Genomic DNA, 14,322 nt, shown 5'->3' with positions numbered 1-14,322 from the left:
TATGTATATGTAATTTATTTATTTGTTTCTTAGTGTTATATTTTTTTTATTCCATTACATGCTATTATAAGGTAACTTTGTCTACTGGATTTGATGTTTTTTCTTCAGAAATTCAGTTCAGTTCTGTTTGACCTGTTATAATACAGAAACACTGTATCAAGTTGCTGACCTAGATTCAGAACCAGTAAGGGTTCTGGTAAACAACTTTTTAAATTATTTTTTATTATTCTTTCCCATAATAAGAACCATTGATTTCGGTTAAGGCTATACCAGGAATACATGATGTTAGGCATGTAAAAAGCCTCTAGTTTGTTCTGGAAGGGTGACCATGTGACCCTCATATGGGAATCTGCTTTGTGTCTTAAATTATTGTATAACTGTTTTCTGGCTAGAATTGGGCATTCAGGCTCTATAGGGGGTTTCACGGTTAGTATCTCCCCTTGAAAACACCAGAAGGCATCTCTGTGCAACTCACTTCCAGATAGTTCAATCAATTAAGATGGCAGATGTAGATCAAGAAAATGTGACAGACCGCTCACGTTATGCAAGCAGGATTGATATCTCACTATCTTAACTAGAAATACATTTTCAATATTTGATCAATTGTTTTTACATCTTTGTTTTAACTAACTTGCACTGCTCCCAGCTTTCAAATAAATATTCTCTGCCCACTTCAGAACTTCATTATCTTTCCATTACTACCTTATGCTCTAATTTGTATTATTTGACTGTGCAGAAGTGTATTGCTGCGTAAAAAGTTCTTGCAATTTATCTTGCTTGAAGAATAATGAAAATATGTTTATTTTTTACAGCTTCAATCATAGCAGTTAATGGAGGTTGAACGAGAATGAGAAAAAAATTCTAACTTCTTAAGGTTCTTTTATTATTGATTTAGTCTGTTGCTTTTCTATTAATGTTCATTATATTTTTCATGATATAACTTGAGTTTTTTTCAAAAATGCACAAATGTCAACCACGCTTGAACAGACAGGTACACGTACGAGTCTCCTTGACGATTATTTTAATTTTATTTCCTTGAATGGTTGGAAATTTTAGAGTATACAGTTTGGAGAAATATCGATGTTAGACACACTATGCATGTATAGGACATTTGTGGCTCTCACCTGTCTGCCTGTCTGTATGTCTGTCTCATTTCATCTGGTGCATGGGTATGTATATCCTAGAATGAATGTGTGTTCACATACGTATATTACATAAACATATTTCTGGTTAAAAATGAGTATAAAATGATGCTAAGATAGAAAGAGTGACTGACAGATAAAGACAACAAATATGAATATTTGTGAGTATCCATTTATTATTGACTTGAAGAGCATGTTCTTACAAGCAGTCTCTTTTTTAAATCATACTGTTTGCAATTTAACATCTGGTCACGTGGATCAATATCGATTTAAAAGGCGAACCAAAGTAATAGGACGGAATCTGTGAAATAATTGGATCTTTTAAACTTACATATTTGATGCAAGGAAAGTTAAACAGAATTAAACTAATTTTAAGAAGGCTGTTCTAGATGAATTTGCTGGTGGCAATCAGGCATGTTGTCTAAAGTCCCCAGCAAATTTGAGAGTTATTACATGTCAGCATAAGCAAAGAAAAATCATGCTAAAAGTTATTGCATACACTGTCCGAAACTTGATGTTTCAAAAGCCAAAAATAAAATGAAACAAAACAAAACGTCATTGGACATGTTATTTAATCAGAATATTGTATGATATTTACACCCAAATATGAATAAATATTCCGGCTGCATTAATTACACTCCTTTATTGTTATGATAGCTAATGTAATTATTGCTTTGTTAAGTTCCTCTGAATACATTAAAATACTGTTTTCCATTTAAAGAAACAAAAAACTTTTCTGGTTTAAAATATTCTGCATTACAAATCAGCTGACGTATCGAATTCGCGTTATAATATTTTTATCGAAACTTTCTTAAATCATGCTATAAACGAGCTATTAGCCTTGCAATAGTAACTGAGAAAGAAGGATATATCAACATATGAAGAATGACAATTGTTGAGATTGTTTTCATTAAAGTTATATAACCAAAGATGTGCAATAAATGTTTAAAATCGAAGAGCAAAGTGAAATGTTCTTACAAATGTATTTGAAATTATGGATAATGAATCTATATTATCAGGTATGGACAGTGTATTTAATTTAATTATTTGATATCATTTAAGTATGGAAAGTAAATATTATTTAATTATTTGATATGATGTAAGTATGGTCAGAGAATCTAATTATCTGATGTAATGTCTATAATTATTCTCCTAGCATGAACAAAAGATGTTTGACACATATAATTTATTCATTGGTTTCACCATAATGATCTGTAGTACAGCTAAGATTCCTTCCTTTATTGACTTCGCTAACCTACTGTAGAACAGTGAACTATCCGGAACTGGAAATTTTCTGTGGGCATGCGCATTGGAGCTAAGGGAGGTAATTTTAGGCGCTACAATCAGTAACTCCGTTGCAACCATGAAACCCCCTATACCACTGACACTTAAAGGTGTTCTGTTGAGACCAGTTTGAGCTAACATTTTATTTTATGGAATATAAGTGATTCTTTTCCCTGGAAATATACAAGTGCTCATACAGAATGTTTCGACAAAGACATTCTTTGAAATTTATTTGGAATTCAAAACTGGATTATGTTTTTTTTGTGATTCAACAAGGAACTGTTGACACAACAGCACTTTGAAGGTTGCAAAAGGCAATCATCGCCTTCTATTTTGAATTTCATCAGGACTCAAAATCAGATTCATTTATGACTTTTTAATAATAGGACTTCTATTTTTTAAATCTTCGATTATTTTTGGATTTGATTCATAAAATCGTAAGTTCTTTTTTCTAAATTTTTTTCACTTTTATTCTAGCGAAATAAATTATTTGTTAAATTTTACAAAACTGGTTGTCTTCACTCTTTTCTGTTACATTTTGTAAGAGCATATACTCGTAACAGTGATATGTTCTATTTTATGAATGTTTTTTAGTTTCAACATGATAAATTAAAATTTGTAAAACATATCTGATCTGTTCTGTGTACATAATGGGCATAATTTTTTCCAGCATTTATATAAGCACATTAAACAAATTCAATATAAGGAATTTACAAAGAAATTAATAAATGTACTTTTCATTCTTAGGATGTCAGGTTAATGCTGAAATTAATTACTGAAACTAAATCATTTTTTGATGGAAAATACTGAAATTAAACTCCCTTCTCAAAGATAATACTGAAATCAAAATCTCTTTGAGAGAAAAGACTCAGTAATTCATCTTTGCTGTAAGTAATAAAGCCAGATAGGATACAATAAATTATTTAATTTTTATGTGTCTATGTACCATGGATGTATAGCTAGACTTACAAAATTCAACGTAACAATGCCACTAAATGGTAAGAGACATTAAGCAAACTAAACTGATCTGGTAAATTTGTTTGCAAAAGTTCAATATTTTATAAAAATAAGATATTATGGTAAAGAGAAACAAGAATGAATAGGATGTAATGTGTTTACAATGTCTCATTTATGGGAAAAAATTACTAAAGAATTTAAAGACAGACTAAAAACGTGGGAATTTCTTTGATATTCTATTTGATAGGCAAGTTGACAAGTTGGATAGCTGGCAATAATGTAGGTGTAGGACAACTTCTTGCAAATTAGAAACCTGGATTAAGATACATTATTGTTCTAAGGTAAACATTTCTATCTTTTAAATAATCTATTTATCTGCATGATTCTAAAAGATAAATATTAAATAGATTTTTTGGGGTTACAAGTTCAGTAAAGTCCTAGAGTGGGTCCTCATGTTGACAGTTAGAAATAACATTCTTATGTGCATTTAGAATAGAAATGTGGGATATTTTTGTACACTTTATGAATATTAATTCCTTAATGAAAGGATAATCAATCTTTCTTGATACAAATTGGATTTTTGACAAAAAAATAACACATGATCCGATGTTTAATAGTCTAATATTTTTAGTTTTATATATATATATATATATATATATATATATATATATATATATATATATATATATATATATATATACACACACACACACACATTGCATCAGCATTTTATATTTTCAAATGTCAGTTTGAAAGTCTCTGTATCGTCTTTGAGTGGCCTTGACAAACTGCGACGTCTTTGCCAATTTTTGCGGAATTTAGTTAGCTACGATGTCGTAGCCTCAACTTGATTTGTTGTGTCCACGAGGTACGAGTAAGGGTACTAATATTAGTACTAGAATTTAGTATGACCCCTTTCTGGACACACAATATTTAAATAAATAAATAACGTGCGGGGAAGAAGAGCCTTCTGTGGCGCATTTCTTGCAGTTCTGTTAGAAGTGTCAAAGTGAATAAGTTATTTAAATAGTGAAAGAAATGAATTCAAGTAGGACACGTTTTTAAAGGCGGAGAGTATACTTGAACACCGATATTTCGTGTGATCTTTCCTATACAAATGCAATAGAATTACCTAGATTAACTCCATATTTATCATTTATAAAGTCTCGCAGTTTGTCCATCTTTGTTTGTTTAGTGGGTGAAGGTTCCCACAAGACAACAGATGAGTTGTTACAACTGTAATCCATATCGATGCAACTATAATCAAAATAATAATTTCTGCGTGTACCCACTACGTCATTCAAAATTGCACAGGTTTTCCAGCAAAGCGTAGTAACAGAAAACCTTTGAGATGTTCCGAATGCCACGCTAGAATGTGTACTTCAAACTGTTTCCCAGGTGACGCTACTACTTTCCATGAAACACTGGCACCCGTTCAGTGGATTGTTCTTGCGGTGTTTTGTTTTTTTGCAGGGGATGTTGATTTCTTTGTTTAGGCTTTAAATGTAAATATCATTATACTTTGATTCTACATATGTTCATTGTATACAGAATAAAAGAAAAGAGAGACTTACCAAATTGCTATACAGTTTGCATAAATGTTAGAAAATAAACAAGGGAGAGAAAAAAAAAATCTCTAAGGACAAAGAGTAGCTTAGAGAGACTTTCATTTCTTTTCTGAATTACTCGAGCGAAAAACGGCAATGGAAGGATTTTTGTTATATGTAATTGCATGCATAAATAAACTCATCTGCTAATATAAAAATGAAATTATCCAGTTCCTTCTCATTTATTTGCAACCCCAAACTTCACCTCCTCCCCCTCTTCAAGTAAGTTGACAATTAAATTTCTATTATTTTCTTTGAAAGAGTTTTCCCAAGAAATCTTGTACATGCATTCATTCCACACAAAAAATCGTACATGAAAATTAATGAATAATGCTTTGGCATCACATTATGCAAGCAGAATTGAAACATAATTAGAGTGATAATAAACTAAAAATTTCCAACCTAAGTATGAAAAAAAGAATGGATTGGCGCGAATGGGATGGTAGGTTTGTTTAAAGTAGGATAGTAGGGTCGGCAGGGAATATTGTAAAGGGAGATAATTGAGAGTCGTTATAGAAGAGGTTTGATTTTTGTTGCAGGGGAAGGGAAGGGTGGGGTGACTTATTTTGTGTTTATACCCCATCATTTTAATTATACCTTGTGTGTATGGGATAGTAGTTTGCTTTAAAATAGGAGAGTATGTGAGGGTTGGTGTTACAACTCTAGGTCTTAAACTATGTAACAGAAAGAAAGCGAAACCATCAATTTAAATAACATCAACATTTATTTCTCTACAACACAAAGTGAAAATTCAAAAGACACGTACAGTATTGTGAATTTAATCTCAGCTAATCCTAAATGTCCCATCACAGTCCAAAATGTATTGAATGTTCCGTCTGAATTCCAAAAGTATAGAATGTCCTCATATAACACAATGATACACCTGTCTTTGAATGAGTTCACAATAATCCAAAGTACTGTGTATTAAATCCACACATCAATAATCACCTTAGTAATTCAAGTTGTTGTTTTTTTTTTTTAATTAATAATTCATCTCGAATTATATCAGACTGGTCTAAAACAGGATTGAAATTATCTGTTTATCAAATCCCTATTTGCACACTTTTCACTTGACCTATATGTGAATTGTAAACATGACTTGGGCTAGACCGTCGCCTCATGCTACAATGTTATGAAACATACATTTCAAGATAGCGTCCTCGTGTTAATTTCCCGTTTGTCCCTATAAACTTACAATCATGGATTTTCTCGTGTTAATGTCCTGTTTGTCCTCATGAACTTCTACCCTACTTAACACAGGACTTCTCATTAGCATAAAACTCATATTTTCCTCCAAATACGTTACACTTTTTAAAAAAAGGAAAGACTCACCTGACGTCATATGGTATCTCCTATCGAGTACAGACGTAACCTCATGTTCCACTGTCAAAAACGTACATTTAACTAATCTGGAATCTTTGTTAAAGTCCCAGTTGGATCTATAATTTTTTTTATTCCTGATAAACATAACCCCAATCCCCCATCAATCATGACAGCAAGACGAGTACAATATGAGGATATAATAAATCACATGATTGCTATTAGCAAATAAAAGTACTAGTTTAAGATCTCATACATTTTACAATATCAGACTAAACGGATTTGACAAATACAAATGTGGAATTTACGAGGAAACGACTTCGATTTAATAGAGAACTTGTTGACGCAGTAATTGAGGTGATTGTTTATCAAATTAGTCATAGAATCGCATAATTTGTACAATTTTATGTTTATAAGTATTGAAAAAGTAACAAGCTGCTGAGAAGTGAAGATCCTGTTCAAAATGGATATCCTATTGGTTTGTTGATAGCAAATAAAAACATTTTATAAAGCATATAATATTCTCTTGCTGTTTTTATTTCGTTTTAAATGACAGACATAGAACAATATTTAAAACATCGTTAATATCCTTCTGAACGCTCAGCTCCTAACACGGTATTAATCAACTGCGGAAACCAATTCAACAAATTAGAAATGAAAATAACATACTTGAAGTATAAGGCTGACCTATCTCCCTAAATATTGCATTGATGTGTAAAATGGTCCCTGTTAGTCACTTTTCTGTTCATTATCAAGCCGACAATGTTGATATGCACCCATATGAAAAAGACAACAATGGATATACATACAATAAATCAGTGATATTGTTTATTTGATGAAAAAAGACAACAATGGAAACAAATGCAACATAGATATATATTTTTTCACAAAATATATTTTAGCTGAGAAGCTAAATACAAAAATGAGCTAACATATGCGACGCTAATTGAGAAATCTTCAAAGGGTGAGAGCCTGAAAGTACACAGTTTAACGAGGGAAAAGTATGTTACAACAAGACGTGAGGATTTACTGTAAAAAGAAAACACTACTTTTCAATATAATCCTGCCAAATTAGCACCGGTAGTGGAAAGATTAATTGAACGTTAGAGACTTGAATATATAAATATTTCGATCAAATGTTTTCTTAACACAGCATTATTCGTCAATATGAAAAAATAAGTCTTCCACAGAATCGCTGCTAGCTTTGTGTCAGGTCCCAAGTGGCCGAATGGCCTAAAGGCTAGCTTTTACCGATCACTGCAATCCCATCTCTGGGTTCAAGTTTCAGGCTCGGCCCGTGTGGTTATGTGAGAAAGCTGCGAGGAGCTTCCCGTGGGTAGGTGTTTCTTTCCAGGGCTTTCCGCGGGTTCATTCTGTACCAGTTATACTAGCTATCAGGAATAGCCTATATTGCGCCGAGAATGGCAATAAACCTAAAGGCAAACGAGAAGAAAAAAAGCTTTTTATATCAAATTTGGCCACAGTTCTTTATGGGATTTTAACCATGGTTTTTGCTCAAACAAAACAAATCTTTGTATCTTTTCAGTTTTAAACCTGACTGTAAAGCTTATGATTTTTACAGCGAGTGGCATATTTGTCTTTTGTTTCAACGTACATAAATATATTTGGACCGTTGGTTTCGTACCTTTGTAATCATTTATTTACTTCCTTTCCAAGGTAAATAAATCACTTTGGTCTGGAATTATATTCTACGGAGTTACTTGATAGTCCTAGAAATTGTAATAAAAATTGTAAAGAAATCTCTTCTAACTTCTAACATGCAACCTGCATCACAATCCTCGGGGCAAGTGAATAAACGTTTATCTGTCACTTTAATTTCTTCACTCGTTGCTCATTGGACATTCCTTCAATCGGCATGTATTGGCTCATGACCCAATCGTAAAGACTGTGTCATATGGGACATTTTAGTGAACTTGGACGTGACCTTGTTATGCTCATTCAGCAGCAGAGGAGATGAACATCCCTTTTGCTGAAACGTCATTTTTGAAAAATAAAACCTCTTCTGAAAAAAATATTTAAAAAAATCAGGTCAATAACGCCAAACCGAAGATTCTAACTTACCGAGAGTTTCTCTAATTGGGTTGGTTTATTTTGTTACTTTATCTTTGTCGTTCGTGTTTTTCTAAATCAGTATGTGTGTTCTGTTTACCAGCCGCACGTTTTATTGAGGTCGCACCACCTCTGTTTCTATAAATGTATGAGTAATTAAATAATTATTATATCAATAATGGAATATTATACTAATAGACTAGCTCGAGAAAGATTAGAGGCAAACAGAAGATATCTTCTTGTTCACGATGCTCTCAAACAAAAGCTGCAGGAACGACAAGAAGCACAAGTTGAATATGCAGAAGGTACAAAAAATGATTTAAACAAGTTGTCGAACCAACCAAGAAAATTGTTACAGCAACTGAGGCAACACAAAAAGCTCTTGAAAGATACCTGTTGCTATTGCTGGCCGTCTTCAAGCAGCTCAATCACCACCCAGCAATTTCCTTAACCACAACCTGAAGTTCAACCACAACCTCTGCGAAGATTCAGAACTAACATCATGGATAAATTCATGCCTGAATGTATTGCTGTTATCAAAGACTCAAACAAAATACTTGATATTGCTGTGTTTGGATATCATGATAGAGATAATTATGTAAAACCCGAATATATTAAAACTTTAAAAGCTGCCACTTGGATTAGGGATGTATATCGCGTCGCTACTAATACTCAGCAAATCAGATCTGAGGAAGATCTTATTAATTTTCCTATTTTAACCAGACAGCAGATGAGTATGTTAAACAAACAAAACAGGAAAGGAAACAAAGATCAGAAGAAATGAATCAGCAACTTGAAAAACTAAAAACAGAAAGGAAATCAGCCGCAAGAACATGGAAGAAAAAACAGATAAAACAACAAGTGAGGAAGAACGAGAACCTACAGCAGAAGAAATAATTGAAGCTTATGTTAAATATTTTGGTTCAAAAACAGGAAGTGGCCTTATTACTTGTCCTGACAGTGTTCTTACCGATGTTGACCGACTAGAAATTCTAATCGGAGGAAAACGCGCTGGAAATAATTCTCCAGAAATTATTAATGAACTATCTGATATTTGTCGAAGATTATTTACAGGCGGTGTTATGAATAGTAACATTTATCATTCTCTCATTAATGAAATTGTTGATGATTATCACAGCGGCTGAAAACAATTAATTAATCAGCATGTAATTTAAAAATGATTACACAATTCTCAACGTGGGGAATAATAATTAAGGGAGTAAACTCACGATTGCCAACGTCCAAAGCGATTTACGCAGCTGGACTTGATGTTGTTCAAGGTTTATTTAAGAGAATAGCTCCAAAAGCATTGCTGATTGCAAAACAATTTGAAATGAAAGCAACTGACGCTATTCGCGATAAAGGTATTAGTGCTGTTGGTGATATTGCCGGTAAAGCATTTTCACAGATCAAAGAAAGAATAGCTCGTTGAGGACGAAGAAAACCACAACCAGGAAAAATTACCCAGCATTGAAGTTATGCCTGCATTTATCAGTAAAATAATAATTCAAGCTGCAACTCAAAAACTAGACGAAGATAGTTATAATAAGATGTTCAAGCGTATATCCGATCCAGCGTTTGATATAGACGCACCAGTTCTTAGTTTGGATTTTGTAGAAATGTCAGAAAAGTTATCTTTGGAGCCAAACATACGGTTGTATTTTTTATAATAGGTAATGATGATGCAATCTGGCGATCTGGTGTTGTTGTTGCTAATGATATTAAAGTAATATTAACAAAACTTTCACTGTGGATTCCAGTAATGACTCCAACAACTACTGAATAAGAAAAGTTAATTAGTTTTATGAATTCAGGTGGAAAATCGTTGTTATCATGGTTGACAGAAACTACAGATAGCATTCAGGGTATGTTGTTGGATTATTTACATGGCATATTGCATCACAACAAGGAGTTTCTGTGCCAAGACATATATGTATTACTTTACAAAATACAGTTCGATTAAATTCACAAACACATAGTCATATGATATTTGACGACCTTGAAGTTAGCGAAGTTTCCTTACGGATAAATCGACATTAAGAACCATCTGAAGATATATTGTTAACTTTTGACAATAATCATGTAGCACGTGCATATAATCGACTAATTACATTTATGGGACTTGATTAAAATATAGATACCGGTTCACAAATACCAAATTTAGATTTTATTAATCTGCATCCGATCCATTACTTATCATTGGAGCATATATACTTTTTTAAACAATCTGTTGTTAATATTCACTTTCTAGCTCGTCTAAACCAAGCTGGTGTTAATTATAGAGCAATTGCAGTTATACTCAGCGATAAAGCAATGTTACTTTAAGGTACTGGTGGACGAATGAGAGTTATCGATGCTTCAGTAGAAAACATGTAATTAAATCACTCACGATATTAATAATGTCATATCATCATGTTAGTGTCAGTCTGACTCCTGCTCAGATTAAAAAGATTCAATCAAGTTCAGCGAAAACAGCGGAATAAAAATATCAGTAAAAAAAAAAGATGAGATCACAGGTGGTCAAAATAAACTATCATTGTCAGAACGTCAACTCAGACATTTCAATAGCACCAAACAATCAAAAACAGGCGTTACACTCAATCTTTCTGCAGGTGCGGTTAAAGACGCAATTAAAACAGGTGGTATATTTCCACTTCTTTCAGCAGCTATGCCATCTTTATTTGCTGCTGCTCCAGCTATTGCAAAAACAGCTGCACTTTGTGCTGTTGGAGCTGCTGGTAAAATGGCTTTCGATAAAATAGTAGGAAGAGGATTTTGAAAATGGGGAAGGTGTCTAATATTACCAGGTACCCCTTATGGATACGGAAAAGGCCTGAGACTTCCAGGAACAGTTCGTTAATCTTTCCAATGTCAAATTTTGATTTACCTGATGCTGCTAAAATATTAAATATCAAAAACTGTAGAGGTGTTTTATGCGTGATCAATTACCAGAACGAAGAAACAATACTGACACCGGTATAATCAATCTTGATAATAGTTCTGGTCCAGATACTCATCGGGGTGCATACGCGATTGATCCACGTGGAATTGTTTATTTTGATTAGCATAAGTTGGCTCCACCGAAAGATTTTTTAAATTACGTAAACACAATAAAAACTCTAGTCTGATATTCAACATTACCAACACCAACAATAACCGATCCGCCAAAATGCGGCCGTGAAGAAATTACTGTACTCAACGCTATATCTTCATCAACATTACCGCCTCATAAAGTCGTGAACAAGTATACAAGTAGCCGTTAATCGTTTTAAACAGATCTCAAAGTATAATGGTAGATATTTACGAACGATCTTCTTCTATCAAAAACAAGAAAAGATAAAAGATGATTGATTTGTCAAATTACGCGACTAAAGATGATCTTGTCGATATTATGAACCTCTCTGGAGCTGACCGAGATGAAGCTGTAATTGGAATGACATAGTTGGTAGAGTTTTCGGTGCTACTTCGGATACCATTCCAGTATTTACTGACGGCGGTAGAATCAGGGACTCAAATATATCGATCTCAACTATTAGAAATGAAATTGCAAAAAGTGTTGCTCATCGTTTACGATCTATCGGCAATATAATAACACGTGAACTCAGCATGAATGGAAATAAAATAGTTGTTTTAAGAGATCCAACATCTGATGAAGATGCCGCAACAAAAAATATATATACAATAACTATAATACGGTAGATACTCAGTTAACCACGCTGCGAGCTGAATATGACGTTCACGTAAGTATGTTTCCAAATAATCGGAGAAATTTTCAAAAACAGTGAAATCGCAGATAATTTCTTTGGAAGTCCGTTATTTGTTGACGAGAAACTATCTGAAATTAACACAAAAAGATTAATAAATCATTTTCATAGCTAACCACGATAGTTCAGAGTAATATCGATCACATTAGGAAAAAAAACTAGAACATATTACAAGTGAAATTCATCAACGTGTCATCATGATTCTCAACATGTCCACAGAAAAATAACACTATCAAGCATATTGCAGAAGTCAATGGTGTATATAGGCTGTCTGTGATCAGCGGCGTAAAATTTAGTACATTTACCACGTATCCTTTGCATCATTCAACCGATATTTTTTTTTCTTCTGGAACCGTGTCAATTGTGTTAAATAAAGGAGACGAAGACACGTTTATGCTTGAATCATTTGATAAAAAATTAACCGCAGCGTCTTATTGGTGGTGTCTGGAATTTGTCGCTGAAACACCACAATTGATTACTAAATAACTAAAATAAAATGAGCATTCCAATCAACGTTCAACGTTTTAGATATAATCAAGCACGTGAATGGCAAATAAAACTAAAAAATATCGTTGACGAGTATACAGTAAAAGTTAAAAAATATCGCAGACGCGAAGTTCTCGCTGTCATAATTGTTTATTCAGCGTCTGTTATTTTTGCTGGAACCAGTGTATTATTATCAACAATAACACCATCGTTAGTGATGGCACAAGCAGCTGCAACGATTTTTGTTTCAGCTGGAACAACAATTACTGGCCTTCTTAATATCATCGCAAAAAATATGCACTTGTACAATCACAAAATTGCATGATTATATAATAAAATTACATACAGCGACGTTAGCATACTCCGATTTATCCTCGTTATTATCAATATGTTTTACTGGTGGAAAAATATCAGATTCTGAGTTCACCTAGACAATTAAAATCTACAAAGAGGTAATGACTGTGATAGAATCCACGCCTGATTTAAATAATAATACTAATAATAATGTCAACTCCGAAAGAATTACTACAACAGATTGTCGTTAATACAACTCCATCCAAAAACAACGATGATATCGGTAAGCTCAACTAATCATGAATTTAATGTTAATTTTCAAACTGCAATTTCAGCGAAAGAAATAGAGCTAGCACAATTAAGAGTATATCATAGTTGGCCAAATATCAGATCAAAGTCATTTGGTGGATTACCAGCAAATAATTCGCTTGTATTTGCAAATAAAAATAAAGATGATGGAACTCCCGATAGGTAGATATCAAATCGAACAAATCAATGATGAATTTCAGCGCAAAATCAAAATATCTATAACAGTTAATGAATCAACTTTATCAGCTGCGATGGAATCCAATTCACAAGATTATGTTGTAGATATTTATCAATCATCAATCCTATCTGTTTTAGGTTAGCCTGAAATTCCGCCAGAATATAAAGAAATACCAGAACCAAACTTAAATGAATTTCTTACCAAAGATGAATAATGAGATAGAGTATTATACTTCTCCTGATAATACTAATTTAGTTGTTGACAAAAAATTTATAAAATTATTTTCCGACAATATAAAACATAAGCACGCAGGTGTACTCGGTGATCTAGGAAATATATTTTCCAGTATTATACAATATTATAATATTGATGTAAAACAACATATAAATGAAACAATACAACATTTAAACCAGGTTATATCTGATCCTGAGTTTATTAATCAGCAAATCATAAAAATTTTAAATAAGCCGAAAATATTTCCCAATCAGTATAAAATAACTAAAGAACGATTACCAACATTTGTAATACCAGAATTTAAAACCGACGGACAAAACAATCAGTTAGCGATCTTATTAATGAAAACTTTCCAAACGTTGTAGAATAATATTAAAGAATAACCCGCCAGCATGTCTTCTCAGATATAACAATGATCCGTACGGTGGCGACAGACATATTTCACTAGGAATTGTAAATATAACGTCAACAATCGCAGTCAATCTTGTATGTGATGCAATTAATGGTAACTATCAAACAGAGTTTGAAAAATCTAGTCAGACTCAACAAGGATATATTTTATATACATTTACAACGCAAGTACCTCCTGTATATTTTGATTGTACAAGAGCCTATTAATCATATTTACCAGCGTAGCCATAATCCGTTATTATCAAGGATACATTTCAAACTTACCG

At 32.9% G+C, this 14,322-nt stretch overlaps 1 protein-coding gene across 1 annotated transcript in view; it reads right to left on the bottom strand.

Moving 5' to 3' along the window:
* The window catches only part of LOC149775314 (acetoacetyl-CoA synthetase-like), a 94,772-nt gene extending 90,078 nt beyond the window's left edge, over window positions 1–4,694 (bottom strand). The window contains exon 1 of the mRNA XM_089944162.1: window positions 4,516–4,694. Coding sequence (XP_089800288.1) covers window positions 4,516–4,630 — 115 coding nt within the window. The 5' untranslated portion in view covers window positions 4,631–4,694. The remainder of the gene's footprint in view (window positions 1–4,515) is intronic.
* Between the last annotated feature and the right edge of the window lie 9,628 nt (window positions 4,695–14,322).

Source organism: Sinohyriopsis cumingii, chromosome 19, assembly GCF_028554795.1.
Source record: "Sinohyriopsis cumingii isolate HCF-2022 chromosome 19, ASM2855479v2, whole genome shotgun sequence".
Lineage (NCBI taxonomy): Eukaryota > Metazoa > Mollusca > Bivalvia > Unionida > Unionidae > Sinohyriopsis > Sinohyriopsis cumingii.
This window is presented reverse-complemented; position numbering and strand designations above follow the sequence as displayed.